At 41.3% G+C, this 14,890-nt stretch overlaps 1 protein-coding gene across 11 annotated transcripts in view; it reads right to left on the bottom strand.

The window, feature by feature from the left end:
- The window catches only part of PKN2 (protein kinase N2), a 218,713-nt gene that overhangs the window by 92,666 nt on the left and 111,157 nt on the right, over positions 1-14,890 (bottom strand). For all 11 annotated transcript variants that reach the window (XM_030205380.1, XM_030205389.1, XM_030205381.1 and 8 more), the window contains one exon: positions 6,390-6,544. In XM_030205380.1, coding sequence (XP_030061240.1) covers positions 6,390-6,544 — 155 coding nt within the window. The remainder of the gene's footprint in view (positions 1-6,389; positions 6,545-14,890) is intronic.

The raw sequence follows: 14,890 nt of genomic DNA, 5'->3' as shown, positions 1-14,890 counted from the left end.
AAACAAACGCCCAGCTGAAAAATGTCCATTTTTTCAAAAATACGGTCTGTCCCGCCTCTTCACGTACCCGTTTTCGGACATAGACGCCCATGGAGATAGGCATTCGCATTCGATTATGCCCCTCTATGTATTATCTCTGTGATAATATGTAACCATACTTTGTAAGCCGCACTGAACCTGCTATTGAGCGGGAAAGAGCGGGATATAAATGCCATAAATAAATAAACTGGCAGTTTAGAACTTTGAAATTCCACTGCTGCAACTGGCTTGTGACAGGCATGAGGTAGCTCATGCACTCCCCTCGCTGCCAATATGCTGCCTGCCCCAACTCTCCACAGCAAACTCTAAGTCCACATTCCACACACACAAACAAAACCCCAGCTGCATACCTTGTTCCTTTTCCTCTTTTTTCCTGTCCTGGAACTGTCATATCAAACCGCACATCCTCCACGCGGCTCTACTAAATGTAAGCTGGTCCTCTGGCACAGCCAGAACCCCAGATGCATGCCCATGGCATCTTTCCCTCTTCCGCACATGTCTGGGTTCGAGGCCTATCTTAAAATCTTCAGGAGAGGGCTTCCCAGGCCTCTCTCCCACTATTGCCACCCTTCTCGAGCCTCCTTTCACTCATGCACAGCTCCTGTTTCCCAGCTCCAAAGTCGTGTCAGCCACAGCCTCCCAATCATCTCCACGTATGCATGGAAGTAACCCATACAGCCCAAAGTACAGCCCCAAATTTTCCTGCCACCTGTCTCAGCCTCTAAAAACAACATGCTCAGCTCCTGAACACCCAGAACTTGTGGCTGCTCCAGCAGCTTCGGCGCACCCCAGACATATTGCAGCACTCAGATCCCTTGGCAGCTCTTCTTCCAGCTTCCTTCCAACCTGGACTTCCCACAGATTTCAGGGCACAATTCCTCCTATATATCAGGCCTCAGGTAAGCCTATCTAAATTATTATTATTATCTTTTTATTTTTTTTTTTACTCTGGCACCCCTTCAAACATTTTTTTTTAAACTCCTGTTCCTCCATTCTTTAAAAATATTACTGGTTACATTTTCCCAGTGGACTAAAATGCCATTCCTGATATTTCACTCTCAAACTCCTCTACATCCACACTCCATCAATATGTAACCACATTCACAACACCTCTTAATACTAAATTCTATTTCACTCACATATCACATTCCACTTTTGTTCCATTTCTTATTACAAATTTTAACACAAATCTTTACAGTGGTGGAAATAAGTATTTGATCCCTTGCTGATTTTGTAAGTTTGCCCACTGACAAAGACATGAGCAGCCCATAATTGAAGGGTAGGTTATTGGTAACAGTGAGAGATAGCACATCACAAATTTAATCCGGAAAATCACATTGTGGAAAGTATATGAATTTATTTGCATTCTGCAGAGGGAAATAAGTATTTGATCCCCCACCAACCAGTAAGAGATCTGGCCCCTACAGACCAGGTAGATGCTCCAAATCAACTCGTTACCTGCATGACAGACAGCTGTCGGCAATGGTCACCTGTATGAAAGACACCTGTCCACAGACTCAGTGAATCAGTCAGACTCTAACCTCTACAAAATGGCCAAGAGCAAGGAGCTGTCTAAGGATGTCAGGGACAAGATCATACACCTGCACAAGGCTGGAATGGGCTACAAAACCATCAGTAAGACGCTGGGCGAGAAGGAGACAACTGTTGGTGCCATAGTAAGAAAATGGAAGAAGTACAAAATGACTGTCAATCGACAAAGATCTGGGGCTCCACGCAAAATCTCACCTCGTGGGGTATCCTTGATCATGAGGAAGGTTAGAAATCAGCCTACAACTACAAGGGGGGAACTTGTCAATGATCTCAAGGCAGCTGGGACCACTGTCACCACGAAAACCATTGGTAACACACTACGACATAACGGATTGCAATCCTGCAGTGCCCGCAAGGTCCCCCTGCTCCGGAAGGCACATGTGACGGCCCGTCTGAAGTTTGCCAGTGAACACCTGGATGATGCCGAGAGTGATTGGGAGAAGGTGCTGTGGTCAGATGAGACAAAAATTGAGCTCTTTGGCATGAACTCAACTCGCCGTGTTTGGAGGAAGAGAAATGCTGCCTATGACCCAAAGAACACCGTCCCCACTGTCAAGCATGGAGGTGGAAATGTTATGTTTTGGGGGTGTTTCTCTGCTAAGGGCACAGGACTACTTCACCGCATCAATGGGAGAATGGATGGGGCCATGTACCGTACAATTCTGAGTGACAACCTCCTTCCCTCCGCCAGGGCCTTAAAAATGGGTCGTGGCTGGGTCTTCCAGCACGACAATGACCCAAAACATACAGCCAAGGCAACAAAGGAGTGGCTCAGGAAGAAGCACATTAGGGTCATGGAGTGGCCTAGCCAGTCACCAGACCTTAATCCCATTGAAAACTTATGGAGGGAGCTGAAGCTGCGAGTTGCCAAGCGACAGCCCAGAACTCTTAATGATTTAGAGATGATCTGCAAAGAGGAGTGGACCAAAATTCCTCCTGACATGTGTGCAAACCTCATCATCAACTACAGAAGACGTCTGACCGCTGTGCTTGCCAACAAGGGTTTTGCCACCAAGTATTAGGTCTTGTTTGCCAGAGGGATTAAATACTTATTTCCCTCTGCAGAATGCAAATAAATTCATATACTTTCCACAATGTGATTTTCCGGATTTAATTTGTGATGTGCTATCTCTCACTGTTACCAATAACCTACCCTTCAATTATGGGCTGCTCATGTCTTTGTCAGTGGGCAAACTTACAAAATCAGCAAGGGATCAAATACTTATTTCCACCACTGTAACTCTGTTTCTATTACATATCTTCATCACTCTCATATTCATATTACACATCTTCTCGTCTCATCAAGGCTGTCTTAACCCAGGCACTTTTCTCTATATTTCTCTAACAATAACCATAGGTTTGTCCTATCTCTTTTATAATCTGTACACGTTAGAGTTTAGGTACATCCACCACCAACAAACCACACTTATGCATCATCTCTACATAATTTCACAGACTATATTCTTTGCAATCCTTAGCATTAACCAAAACCCTTCACATTTTACACATCCAAACATCAAATTCGCATTTGAGTATTTTGAAATTTCAAATTCATATATTTGTTTTCCACATGTATTACCCACAGAACTCTCATAACAGCCTCTCTGTCACTTGATATGCAGCACTTGATCCACCCCACCACTCACCCCCGCCACGAGATCAGAGCTCTCAATCTCAGAAGAGTTTCCTTTCTATCTTCTAACATCTGCTTTCACAATGTTCCACTTTTCCTGGAAACATCTTCCACATTTTTCCTTTACATGCTAAAAGACTCTATTCCCGAGAAACATATGCTCTATGAAGTCCATTTCATCTTTGCAATAGTTTCTTTTTCTTTCTTTTTTTATAGTCAAATTCCTAGGGCTCATCACTTCTTTGTAAAACTTGACTCCTCCGGGTATAGAAGTATGTCTTGTGCATTCTCAAATTTGTTTTCTTAGCAGTTACTTGGAGAAAACATACAACCTTACTCCCCTGTTTACTCAGTTTGAATGGGCTATGGGCTGTGTTGGCATTCCCGCACGGCTTAGTAAAGCGGGGGGGGGGGGGGGGGGGGTTAGTTTGTTCTTCAATAAGATTTCAAGATTGCGAATTATACTCAAGCAAAAAAAAAAACCACCACCAGGTGCTTGAGAAGTTGTAAGCAACTAAAACTCCCTTTCTGTGTTTTCTATTAAGCAGAGAGAACTTCATTTTTGAAGTTGCTGGAACTTCTAGCTGCACAATCATTGAACTGTTTCAGTTAATGTTTCTGTACTGTTTTAAATCTATCTTCTGCTTTGCTACATTTTTTATTGTGGTAACCATCTTCGCCAAAGTTTCCTTTATTTTAATCCACTGTTCACACCTATAGTATTCCATTTCTTCTTATCCAGCAACAGAAAGTCTTTCTAATCTGTATTTTTTTTTTAACTGTAAACTGTTTTGTTTTCTTTTTCCTTTTCCTTATTCTCTGCAGGTTGTTCTGGGTTTTCCACTTTCATAAAGTTGTTTTCTTCTGTATTTGTTTCCACATTTTCACCTTTTGCTGACCCTTCTATAACCATTTCTTCCTTTCTTTCCTCTCTAACATCGATGTTTTCCTGTAACTCATTACTAGAGGTAATCTCTTTTCTTCTGACAGTTAGTAGAACACTCGCAACAGACTTTTCTATTATAGGGTCTTCTGATCTTTCCCTCCATCTGTTGATTTTCCACCTAACAAGGAGAATCATCCCTGGGTCTTTCAACAAGATCTTCCTCCTGTGATGGAATTGTACCAGGAGAGTCTTCAACTGAAGAATGTCTCTTTCCTGTTCCCATCTCAAACAAAAGCTTTTCTTTCATTTCTTCCAGTAACAGTTTGGGGAAAATCAGAATCAGGCAACAAAACCTGTTCACTTTCATACTCTGCCACTGTTTCTCCTTCAAAACTTTATCTTCCAACATTTCTGCTGCTGACTCATTTACCTTTCCTTCTTTTACTATGGCTTCTACCAGCTTACTCTTACAAGTGAATAACTCTTCACTGTACATACTTGCTTCTTTTAATCGAAACACCAGCTCTTTACACTTTCCTTGTTTGGATTCTTCTGGTGTTGCTTTAATATAAACCACTTTTATCCACCTCCTTTCTGTCAGGGTTCATAACTTCTTTAGATCTTTCCAACCAAGCAGACCCTTTTCTCTCTTTTTCTTCTGTTGAAGGTTTAAACCCTCTAGATTCCGGAGCAAACTCTCAGTTCCATCTTTGATGATATTTTCCTTCCCCTTCTTATTGTATCTTAAGAAGTATCTTAAGAAATATCCAATTAAGTCTGTCTGAGAGAGATTACAATTCCATGCACCAGTCCTTTTTCCATATTTTAGAATGAGAGAAACTCTGTCTCTTAGACAGAATCAAGTGCCACCTAAGAAACAATGGTTGTTACCCACATAGAGACTTTTAGGATTCTTGCGTAGATGGTGAACTAAGCAAGATATCCTGTCTGTGATGCCAAATGTAAACCCCCTGGTGGCAGCGTGTGGTATTACATTTTATAAAATAGATGCCAAATGTAAACCCCCTGGTGGCAGCGTGTGGTATTACATTTTATAAAATAGATCTTACTGTTGTCACAGTTGGTTTCCCAAATTAATCTTCACACCAGGATAGGCCTTCCCTTTTCAATGAAAGTAATGTTGTAACTCCAGTTGCTGTGACAGTTTTGGGGCCTTAATCCAGTCACTAGGTGTTGCCCTTTAAATGATGATGACTTCTTCCTTTTCAGGGGCTCTGAAAGCTGCTTCTGCAGCATCCTCAATCAACATAGGAAGAAGAAAACTTGACCTACATCAGACTGGGGACCTTTAATTTGGTTGTACACTGAAATGATAAGTAGTATTAGCAGCACTAAATCAGAACTGATTCAGGGGAGTAATTTTATAACGGCATTTTTGCATGCAGATGTCAGTACACATTGAAAAATATCGCTTATAAAACTACCCCACAAGTAAAAGTATGCAGATGACCTGAAGGTAAGTACTCTTATGCAAGCTGGGTACAGGTATATTCGAGGACTGGTTTTGGATAACGCATGGGCATGTGGCTTCACTTTAGTCAGGATTTATGCTGCTATTTTACAAACAGCAAACATCTTGACCTCTCATCCTAGGTGACTTGTTAATATAACCCTCTAAAGAGAGGCTGAACCTAAAAAAAAATTCAGAGATGAGAAGAAAGCTTTGCTAAATTCAGTAATTCACTAACATTCTATTGTATAGCTAATATTCTCAAACACAGAACAATAAGCCTCTCAAAATGTGTACCACAAAATAATAAGTGGTCCTTTTACAAAGTCGAAGAGTGGCCTGCAGTAGTGTGGGCATATCTTTTAGGCACGTGCTGGGCCATTTTTTACTGGGGCAGGGAAAAAGGTTGTTTTTTTTTTTAATCGGCCGGGAAATGGGCCTGCACTAAATTTAAAACTAGCAAGCGCCTATTTAGAGCCCGAGCCCTTACCGCCACCCATTGGCCTAACGGTAAGGGCTCACGCACTACCCACTTGGTAACCATGCAGCGCGCCTCAACATATGCGTGCTACAAGTTACCACTGGAAACGCCGCCTGCAGTAGAAAAAAAGAAAACTATTTTCTACCATGAGATTCGGCCCGTGCCAAACTCGGAATTACTGAAAGGCGCACATGCTACCCTGGCAGTAGTGCTGATTGGGCACGCGTTAGCCCTCCTGCACCTTTGTAAAAGGGCCCCAAAGTTTCCTTAAATGATTACAAAATTAGTAGGCACCTCAGTGTACTTGTGCATAAGTTGAGATTCATACCTTTGATGATCCATTAGAATACATCTGTATCATATTCTCTGCTCCCTGTTTCACTTTCAATTCTATGTCCAACTGTTTCTTTAAGACCATCAATCTGCTATTATTAGCAGAAGTATTAATGTCACTACTTGGAGTATCTGGTGTTCTAGGACAATCTGTAAAATAAAATGTAAGTAGGAAACGTTCACTCACAATGCTCAGATGAAACACAAAGGTTGAATGAATATATATGTATGTGTGTGTTGGTAGTTAAAAGTATAAAAAATGCTAAAAAGTGCAGACTCTTGGGAAATATCATGTTAGCACTGAATGGAAGATTAACATGCTGGCATGAAACTATCTACAGTATTATGATTCTTTGAATATACAAGACGAATAACAGAAAAATAAAAATAAATTGCAACAATACATATATGTATATCCCTGTGCAAGGCTAGATATCTGAAAAAGTATACATACACACACGGTGAGGCAAAAAAAAGCAACCCCCTAGAGTTTTTTTGCCATTTTCCCAGCTACCACTGCACTTTTGTCTTTGCTTCTGAGACAGGAGGAGCCTTCTGGAGGTCTCCTGGAGGGTGGACCCTCGAGTAATCTCCCCCTCCCCCCCCCCCCCCAGCAGAACCCCAGGCAAGAAAAACTCTGGCTACAAAATAAGTATTAGACTTAATAAATGTTTATTCAAAGAAGCCAATATAAAGAAGCCAATTCACATATCAAAGAAAATAAAAACCCCAATAGAGTATAGTATGTAGCAAATAAACAGTTTTCCCTGGGAGCTGTCAATATGTCCACCTGCTAGTGTAGACATACTGAGGCTCCTCATCCTCAGTTTTGTTTCCTCTTATATACCTTTTTTTCTTCCTTACTTTTTTATCTTAATTACCCTTCCTACCTAATGAATATGCATCTTTCCAGAACATTCTATTTCCTTTTATGGTGAATCCTGTTCCAGCACTTTCTACCACCTTCCAAGTTCTACCATTTATTCCCTCATTGAATGGGCAGTTTAAGGCCTGTCATATACATAAGCATAAGTTTTTAATAGATAGATAATGGTTGTCTTATGTCCCAGTTATGCATAGTCACCATGCTAGTGCCCACACCCTCTTGCTGAAGATACAATTTCACCCAAACCCACTTACTTCTCCTGTTGATTGTTTATCTGGATACTGCAGGTGTCCTTAGTCATAGACGTCTCTGGTTCTTGGTTGCTGACAAGCAACTTATCACAAGATAGCATAGGCCAAATGTCAAACCACAAATTTCTACAGCCTTAGAAAGGTAGTGATCAGAAAAAACACATTTATAGCTGTCTTGCAATTTCAGGTCTGCTCCCAGCTCAAGAAATGCAAAATGGCTATACTAAAATAAAAACTAGAAATATGGAGGGTTTGCACCTTGCCATGGCCTCTGTGATATATACTGCTCTGAATTTCAAGGAGAAATTTTACATACTTATTTTGTCATAGTTACGTATTACTATTAAACAATATTTAATTTTCTTAAGCTATGTTGATGTTACTGACATTTTAGCATTACTACCTAGCGATTTTTGCATGTTAAAAATGCTCGAGCAAACACAGTAAAATGTCATTCAAATGATACAATTAACAATATGTTAGAATTTAGAGTCACTGTGAATGCTCAGTATCCACCCCAGCTCTAACTGAAATAGAGAGGGGCTCAGTATGAGGGAAAGGATTGAAGACAGGAGGCAAAGGAGGAGGAGAGAGATGTAAGGTTGATCGATCCATGTAGCAGGTTGTCCCAGATCATCTGCAGCACTTTGAGTTTGGTGATTGTTTGCAGCTTTGGGTGGAGCTTGTGACGGGCCTCTAACACTGCTTCCCAAACAAAAGATGACATCATTAAGAGTAAGCTGGTACCCTGTTTTTGTTTTGTTTTTCCAAATAATGGTAGTTTTACAGTGCAAAACATTTTTGAATGCGCAAAAATGACTGGGTGGTCATGCTAAAAAGTCTGTAACTTCACTGTGTTTAAAGATCTCATTCTACTTGGCACATAAACGTAGACAGTAACAACAAAAAGCTGTAAAATTTAACGCTGAAATTCCAAGCGGTTGCTGAGAAAAAAAGCAAAAAACTCTAGGAGGTTATTTTTCTTGCCTGTGTGCATACATATGTATGGATCTGCTCATTCAGATAAGTGTCACTGCAGTAGAGCTGCTGAAAGTTTTAAGAATTTTAAGATGATGATGTTTTAAGTCAAAGTAAAGTATATGCCTTAAAGACGTGAAAAAGTTAAAAATGTGATTATAGAAAAACATATTTTGAAACACTATGGTGGAGGATGAGGTTTCTGACCAATGATTATAACAGTCACTGAAACCTCATTATCCTGACCTGTCATTGACAGGGCAGGTAGGAATACTTTGCAACGTCTGAGGTCTTTTCCTCCTATCATGAAGTTGAGTGAAGTTCGACTTGTTGTTCACTAGTGGTTACTACTGTGTATTAATTGTATGCAAATATTTAGGCACCCCTTGAAAAATTTATTTTAGTTATTTGGATTTATTAATTGCTTTTATGAAAAGATTCACTCAAGGTGGTATACATCAGGTTCAGCTTGACATAACACTTACAATTTTGTTCACAGCATAACAATAGCAAACTGTCCAAATATAAGCATAAGTACTTGAAGATGAAAAACTGAATCTTAGCAATAGGACTAACATGATATAGTATCAGAAATATAAACATTTAACAGCACTATAAAACAATCATATAATAGAAATATGATAAATATAATCAGAATATGAACGATATTATAATAGGTAGCATGGAAGATCATATACCAAAGACATGATACTCACAATGTCAGCACAATACCAATGAAACACCTTAATAGGCACACATTAGAACATTTAAGTAACAGGATGTTAACGCGGATTGTACAGTATAAAGACACATCATAATAGGTAGCCGAGGGGGCAAGTGAATTTGAGATATGTAGATGGGACAAGATGGGATAAATAGTTGGGTGGTTGAGAGTAAATTTTATGTATAGCTGAATAAGATATGAAGAACAGGTCTAAGTTAAAAGTTTTGTGCCGGAAACTAGTCCAGGTGCGGAGTGAGTAGTCAGTCAGTCGCCACATGTACTAAAGGCCTGGGAGAACAGCCAGGCTTTCACCTGCTTCCTGAAGTAGAGATATGTTTTAATAAATCTATAAGTGAACAGAAGCTGTCTTGACCTCTACATAGTATAAAGGTAAACACATCTTTCTGCAAATTTTAACACATACTCATTATTTATTTGCAGTTTTATTTTGCAGATTCAAAATAAGAAAACAGTGAAAATGGAAAGTGCAAAAACTTAGATACACTTTCAGTCAGTACTTTGGAACACCTCCCTTGACAGAAAAGCTAAGTTACTTACTTGCAGAATGTGTTCTCCGAGGACAGCAGGCATATATTCTCACATGTGGGTGATGTCATCCACGGAGCCAGGTGTGGACACTGCTACAGAGGGCACTATCACTTTAAAATTTTGAGGCAGGTACCTTGCCACCTAATGCTCAAGCTCAGGACCATCAGTATGATACTAAAGCTAAGAACACAAATACAAGGGGAGGCAGGAGAGAATATATGCCTGCTGTTCTCAGAGAACATCTGCTACAGGTAACTAACTTAGCTTTCTCCGAGGACAAGCATGCATGATATTCTCACATGTGGGACTCACTAGCCAGGCTCACAAAAATAATAATAATCTTGGAAACTAAGGAGAAAGCAAGCCTGGCAGAAAAAAAGGGCCAGGGGGTGGAGTTGACATTCAAGTAGTAAAAAGATTTTTCAGGACTGCTTGTCCAAATCGGCTATCACGCCTAGAATGCTGCTCCAGACAGTAGTGAGCAGTGAAGGTGAGGATAGAAGATCAGGCTGCCACCTTGCAAATTTCTTCAATACAGGCAGAGTGGAATTGGGCTACTGAAGTTCCTATGGCTCTCACATTGTGAGCGACGACACACCCATGAAGGGTCAGCTCAGCCTGAGCAAATGTGTAGGAGATACAGTCAACCAGCAAAGTCGAGACAGTATGTTTTGTGCTGGCAATTCCTAATCTGTCAAGGATACAAAAAGTTGGGATGACTTCCTATGAGGTATTGTACGCTCCAGATAATATACTAGAGGACGCTTGCACTCTAAGGTATGAAGTGCTGTTTCTCTAGGATAAGAGTGTGGCTTATGGAAGAAGACAGGAACTACAATGGACTGCTTGACATACAACTCCAATATGACTTTAGGGAGGAATCTGGGATAGGTTCAGAGAACAACCCTGTCGTGGTAAAACCTGGTTTAAGTTGGGTCTGCCACAAGGGCTTGAAATTTGCTTACTTTTCTGGCAGAAGTGCTATTAGGAACAATACCTTGTATGTGAGAAACGATGACACTGAGATCCCACACCATTGGAGGTGGTTTGATAGGGGGGTTGGTATGAAGTAAACCTTTCATGAATCTATCACGGGATGAACGGAAACTGGCTTATTATCAACCCTAGAGTGAAAAGCGCTAATGGCACTCAAGTAAACTCTAAGTTAGTTTTGAGGCCAGAATCCGAAAGATGGGAGGAGGTATTGTGGTAGGAAGAGAGCATCAAGCAGGATCGAATGCGCTGGCTGCACACCAGAGAGAAAATCTTTGGCAACATTTTTGTGTAGGTGGTTTCCTACAAGCTAGGAGTATTCTAGAGACTCCATCTGGAAAGTTTAAGGAATGTTAAGTCTATGTTGTCAAAAATCAAGCTTTCAGGGCCAGAGAGCAAGGGACTGGCTGGAGGAGGGGCCCGTTGTTCTGCATTAGCAGGGTTGGAAAAGGATCTAACCTCAATGGTTCCTTGAACGATAACTCTAGGACAAGAGTGAACCATATCTGACATGGCCTGTAGGAAGCAATTAGGATCATGGCCCCTTGGTTTCAATGTAGTTTGAGAAGAGTTTTCCCAAGGAGAGGCAGTGGAGGAAAGGGCGTATAGAAGATCTGTTCCCCAATGGAGCAGAAAGGCATCTAAAGCTACACAGTTGGTAGCATAGATTCTGGAACAATAGCGGGGGAGAAGCAAACAGGTCTATCGCTGGGGTCCCCCACTGTTGGAATTCCATGAGCCACGAGCATGCTGAGGGACCATTCATGAGGCTGAAGGATTCTGCTCAATTTGTCTGATAAAGCATTCTGTTTGCTGGCTAGATAAACACCTCTTATACATATGTTTCGAGAAACTGCCCAAGCTCATATCTGGTCTGCTCGTCAACAGAGGTGGTAAGAATATGTTCCTCCTTGCTTGTTCAGGTAATACATCGCAACCAGATTATCCTTGCGAATGAGAATTAATTAACTGATCAAGGATGCAGTCTTGGAAAGTTAAGAGGGTGTTCCAGACCGCTCACAATTCCAGGAGATTGATATGTTGTTGTTTTTCCAGTGGGGACCAAGAACCCTGTGTTTGAAGACTATCGAGATGAGCACCTCAACCTACCATGGAAGCATCTGTGGTGAGGACTTTGTGATGTGGAAGGTGCTGAAATGGAAGTCCCTGGGTGAGATTCTGGGGAACCATCCACCACTGTAGAAACTGGTATAGCGATGGAGTAACTCAAATACTGCTAAGAGCAGGCCCGTGGCTTGAGACCACTAAGTGGAGAGTGCCCACTGAGGTGTTTGGAAGTGAGTTGAGTCAACAGTGTTACACAGACTGTTGAAGCCATGTGGATAAGTAGGCAGGGCATCTGACGAGCAGGTACTTGGGTGGATGTGGAAGTCTGAACGGAGAGATGCATTATGTTGTCTGCTCTCAGCTGAGGGAGGAAGGCCCAACCCTGAGTAGTGTCCAGGAGAGCTCCAATGAACTGTAAGGTCTGAACCAGTTGAATATGTGATTTGGGGTAATTTATCACAGGTTGAGAATTAGTCGTACCTCCCCCCCAAAACTTTTTTTGGTGTGAGAAAGTATCTGAAGTAAAACCCTTGACCCCTCTCCGGCAGAGAAACTATTGAATTCTGTCAGAGGAGGGCAGACAGCTCCTCTTGAAGTACACTCATTTGGAGGGAGTTGAAATGAGACTCCCTTGGTGGATGGTCGTCCCCCCACTTCCCCCCAAATGCAGAGAGTAACCATGCTGGATGATACGTAGCACCCAACAGCCAAAAGTTATGAGTGGCTACCTCTGTTGAAAGAGGATTAATCTGCTTTCTACAGGTAGGTTGCTTGGCACAGACAACTGGACGGTGGCAATGCTCTTTAGCAAGGAGACAAAAACTGGGTTGTTGTGTTAGATGGAGAAGGGGTTTGTGACTTCTGTCCCCACTGCTGCGGTGGATGTGAGTGTTGGGGTGTAGTTCTTTGAGGTGGAGGAGGAGTGGGAGTATAACGATGCTTAAATGTATGGTAATTAGAGCACCAAAATCCTCCCACAAATCTTCTAGAAGAAGAGGTGGCAGAAGGCTATGGCCTGGATAGAGTTTTAATTGTATCTGTATGCTTTTTAATTAGGTAGGCCACTTCCTCAACCTTGTCACCGAATAAGTTGTTTCCACGACATGGGACATTTGTCAGATGCTCCTGGACAGTAGATTCAAGGTCAGAAACTGAGCCAGGAAAGACGTTGTATTGCTACTATTAAGGCAGAAATGCGAAAAGAGATGTCAAAGGCTTCAAAGGTCTGTCTTACTAGATATTTACAACAGTCTAGAAGTTTCCTGTGGAGTTTGAGGAACTCATCATCCTTTTCGGAAGGAAGAATGTCTGCAAAGAAGAGAGTACTCTCTATTAATCTAATATTTGGATGGTTAGCGTAAATGTTTGAAATGGCATCGGTACCGGCTGAGTAAGCAGTGTGGAAGCAGTCTGAGTTAAAGCATGTGGAGGCATAGGAGATCTTGAGGACCTCAAAGGCTCTTATTGACAAATAAGTTGTACAGAAGAAGAGTAATCACTGCAGCATGGACGCTTCCCATGCATCGAAGATGTTGATGCAGGGGAGATGTTGACAGAATGTCTGGAGGGAGAACGATGGTGTTGTTTCTTAGGTAATTTATGCTACATGTCCCTCGATACAAGTGGCACCAACAAGGAAGACGTGGAGTCCTTAAGCGGTTGCAGTACAGAGTCCAATGTTGGGCATTCTCAATGTTGCGTCAGTGCACCCGATGTTGATGCAGATATTGATACAGGTTCCATGTCCAGTGTCAAATCCCGTTATATTTGATGCTGATGCAGAATCAAAAAGCTTTTCACACTGGACTTTGCAGGCTTTAATTGTCCTCATTTGCATGCACAGAGACCCCACTGTATGTCCCTGTGCTCTGGTCCCAAGCACTGAACACACCAGTTATGGGGGTCTGTGCCTGAAACAAACCTATTGCATCGAGTACACTTTTTAAAGCCAATCAGCACCCTCACTGACATGGAGGAAAAAATGGCCGATGTAAGGTCAAAAGGCTCAATGACCTGGGGAGCTTGAAAATGGTCAATGTTTCCCATCTAGAAGGGCTTAGAGACCTCAAAGGCTGAAAAAAAGAAACATGAAAAATAATTTTAAAAATCAATAAATTGATTAAAAATAACAAAGAAAACAAAAACATATGAGAAAAAATTGTCCCAAAAAAGGGAAGGCACCAAAATAGAAAAGTTTGACATGCTGAGGACAGATTAGAAAACCAATCTCTCTGCTCCACAGAAAACGCTAGACTGCTGGTCCCGTGCTCAAGTGTCAGGCAGGAAGGCACCCATGCATGAGTGGTGGGGGCACTGCCTGAAAATTTGAAAGTAACAGTGCACTATGGCAGTGTCCGCACCGGGCTCCGTGGATAATGTCACCCACATGTGAGAGTATCATGCCTGCTTGTCCTCAGAGAATAACAGCTTCCAAACTGTGTACAGCTACTCCACTACAGGTGATTTCCAGAAATCAGATTTATCCAAAGATTTTTCTTTGTTTCCAGATCCTGCCTGGACTTTAACAGTTCCATGTAAATTCTATTTCTTAGCAATGTTTTTGACTATTGCAATTGGTAGCTGGTGGCATTTAGATATTTCTGTAGCCTTCCCTTGCCATGTAAGAATTAATTATTTTCGCATAGACAGATAACTGCCTAGAGAAGCTCATGGTTATTGAAATAATCATAAACTGAGAGATTAGATAGGTCTAAGTATTTGTTCATCTGTGAAAATATCTTCACCTGACTAATGGAAAGCCTAATGAGTCATTAACTTTTCGGGATCTTATGAAAACAAACAAACATAAGAATCTATTGTAAAGGTGCCCAGACTTTTGTACATACCATATTTACTTATTTTCAATCTGTAAAAAAACTGCGAATACACAGTAATTATACATTAAAATCTGCAGAAAGATGTGGTCAACTTTGTACCATACAGAGGTTGTGTCAACTTCTGTTCATACATATATAAACACACATATATTATCTCAGGTTAAATATTACACTTGGGGAAAACATACTGCTAAACATAACTGTATTAGC

Source organism: Microcaecilia unicolor, chromosome 6 (assembly GCF_901765095.1).
Source record: "Microcaecilia unicolor chromosome 6, aMicUni1.1, whole genome shotgun sequence".
In the NCBI taxonomy this organism is placed as follows: Eukaryota; Metazoa; Chordata; class Amphibia; order Gymnophiona; family Siphonopidae; genus Microcaecilia; species Microcaecilia unicolor.
This window is presented reverse-complemented; position numbering and strand designations above follow the sequence as displayed.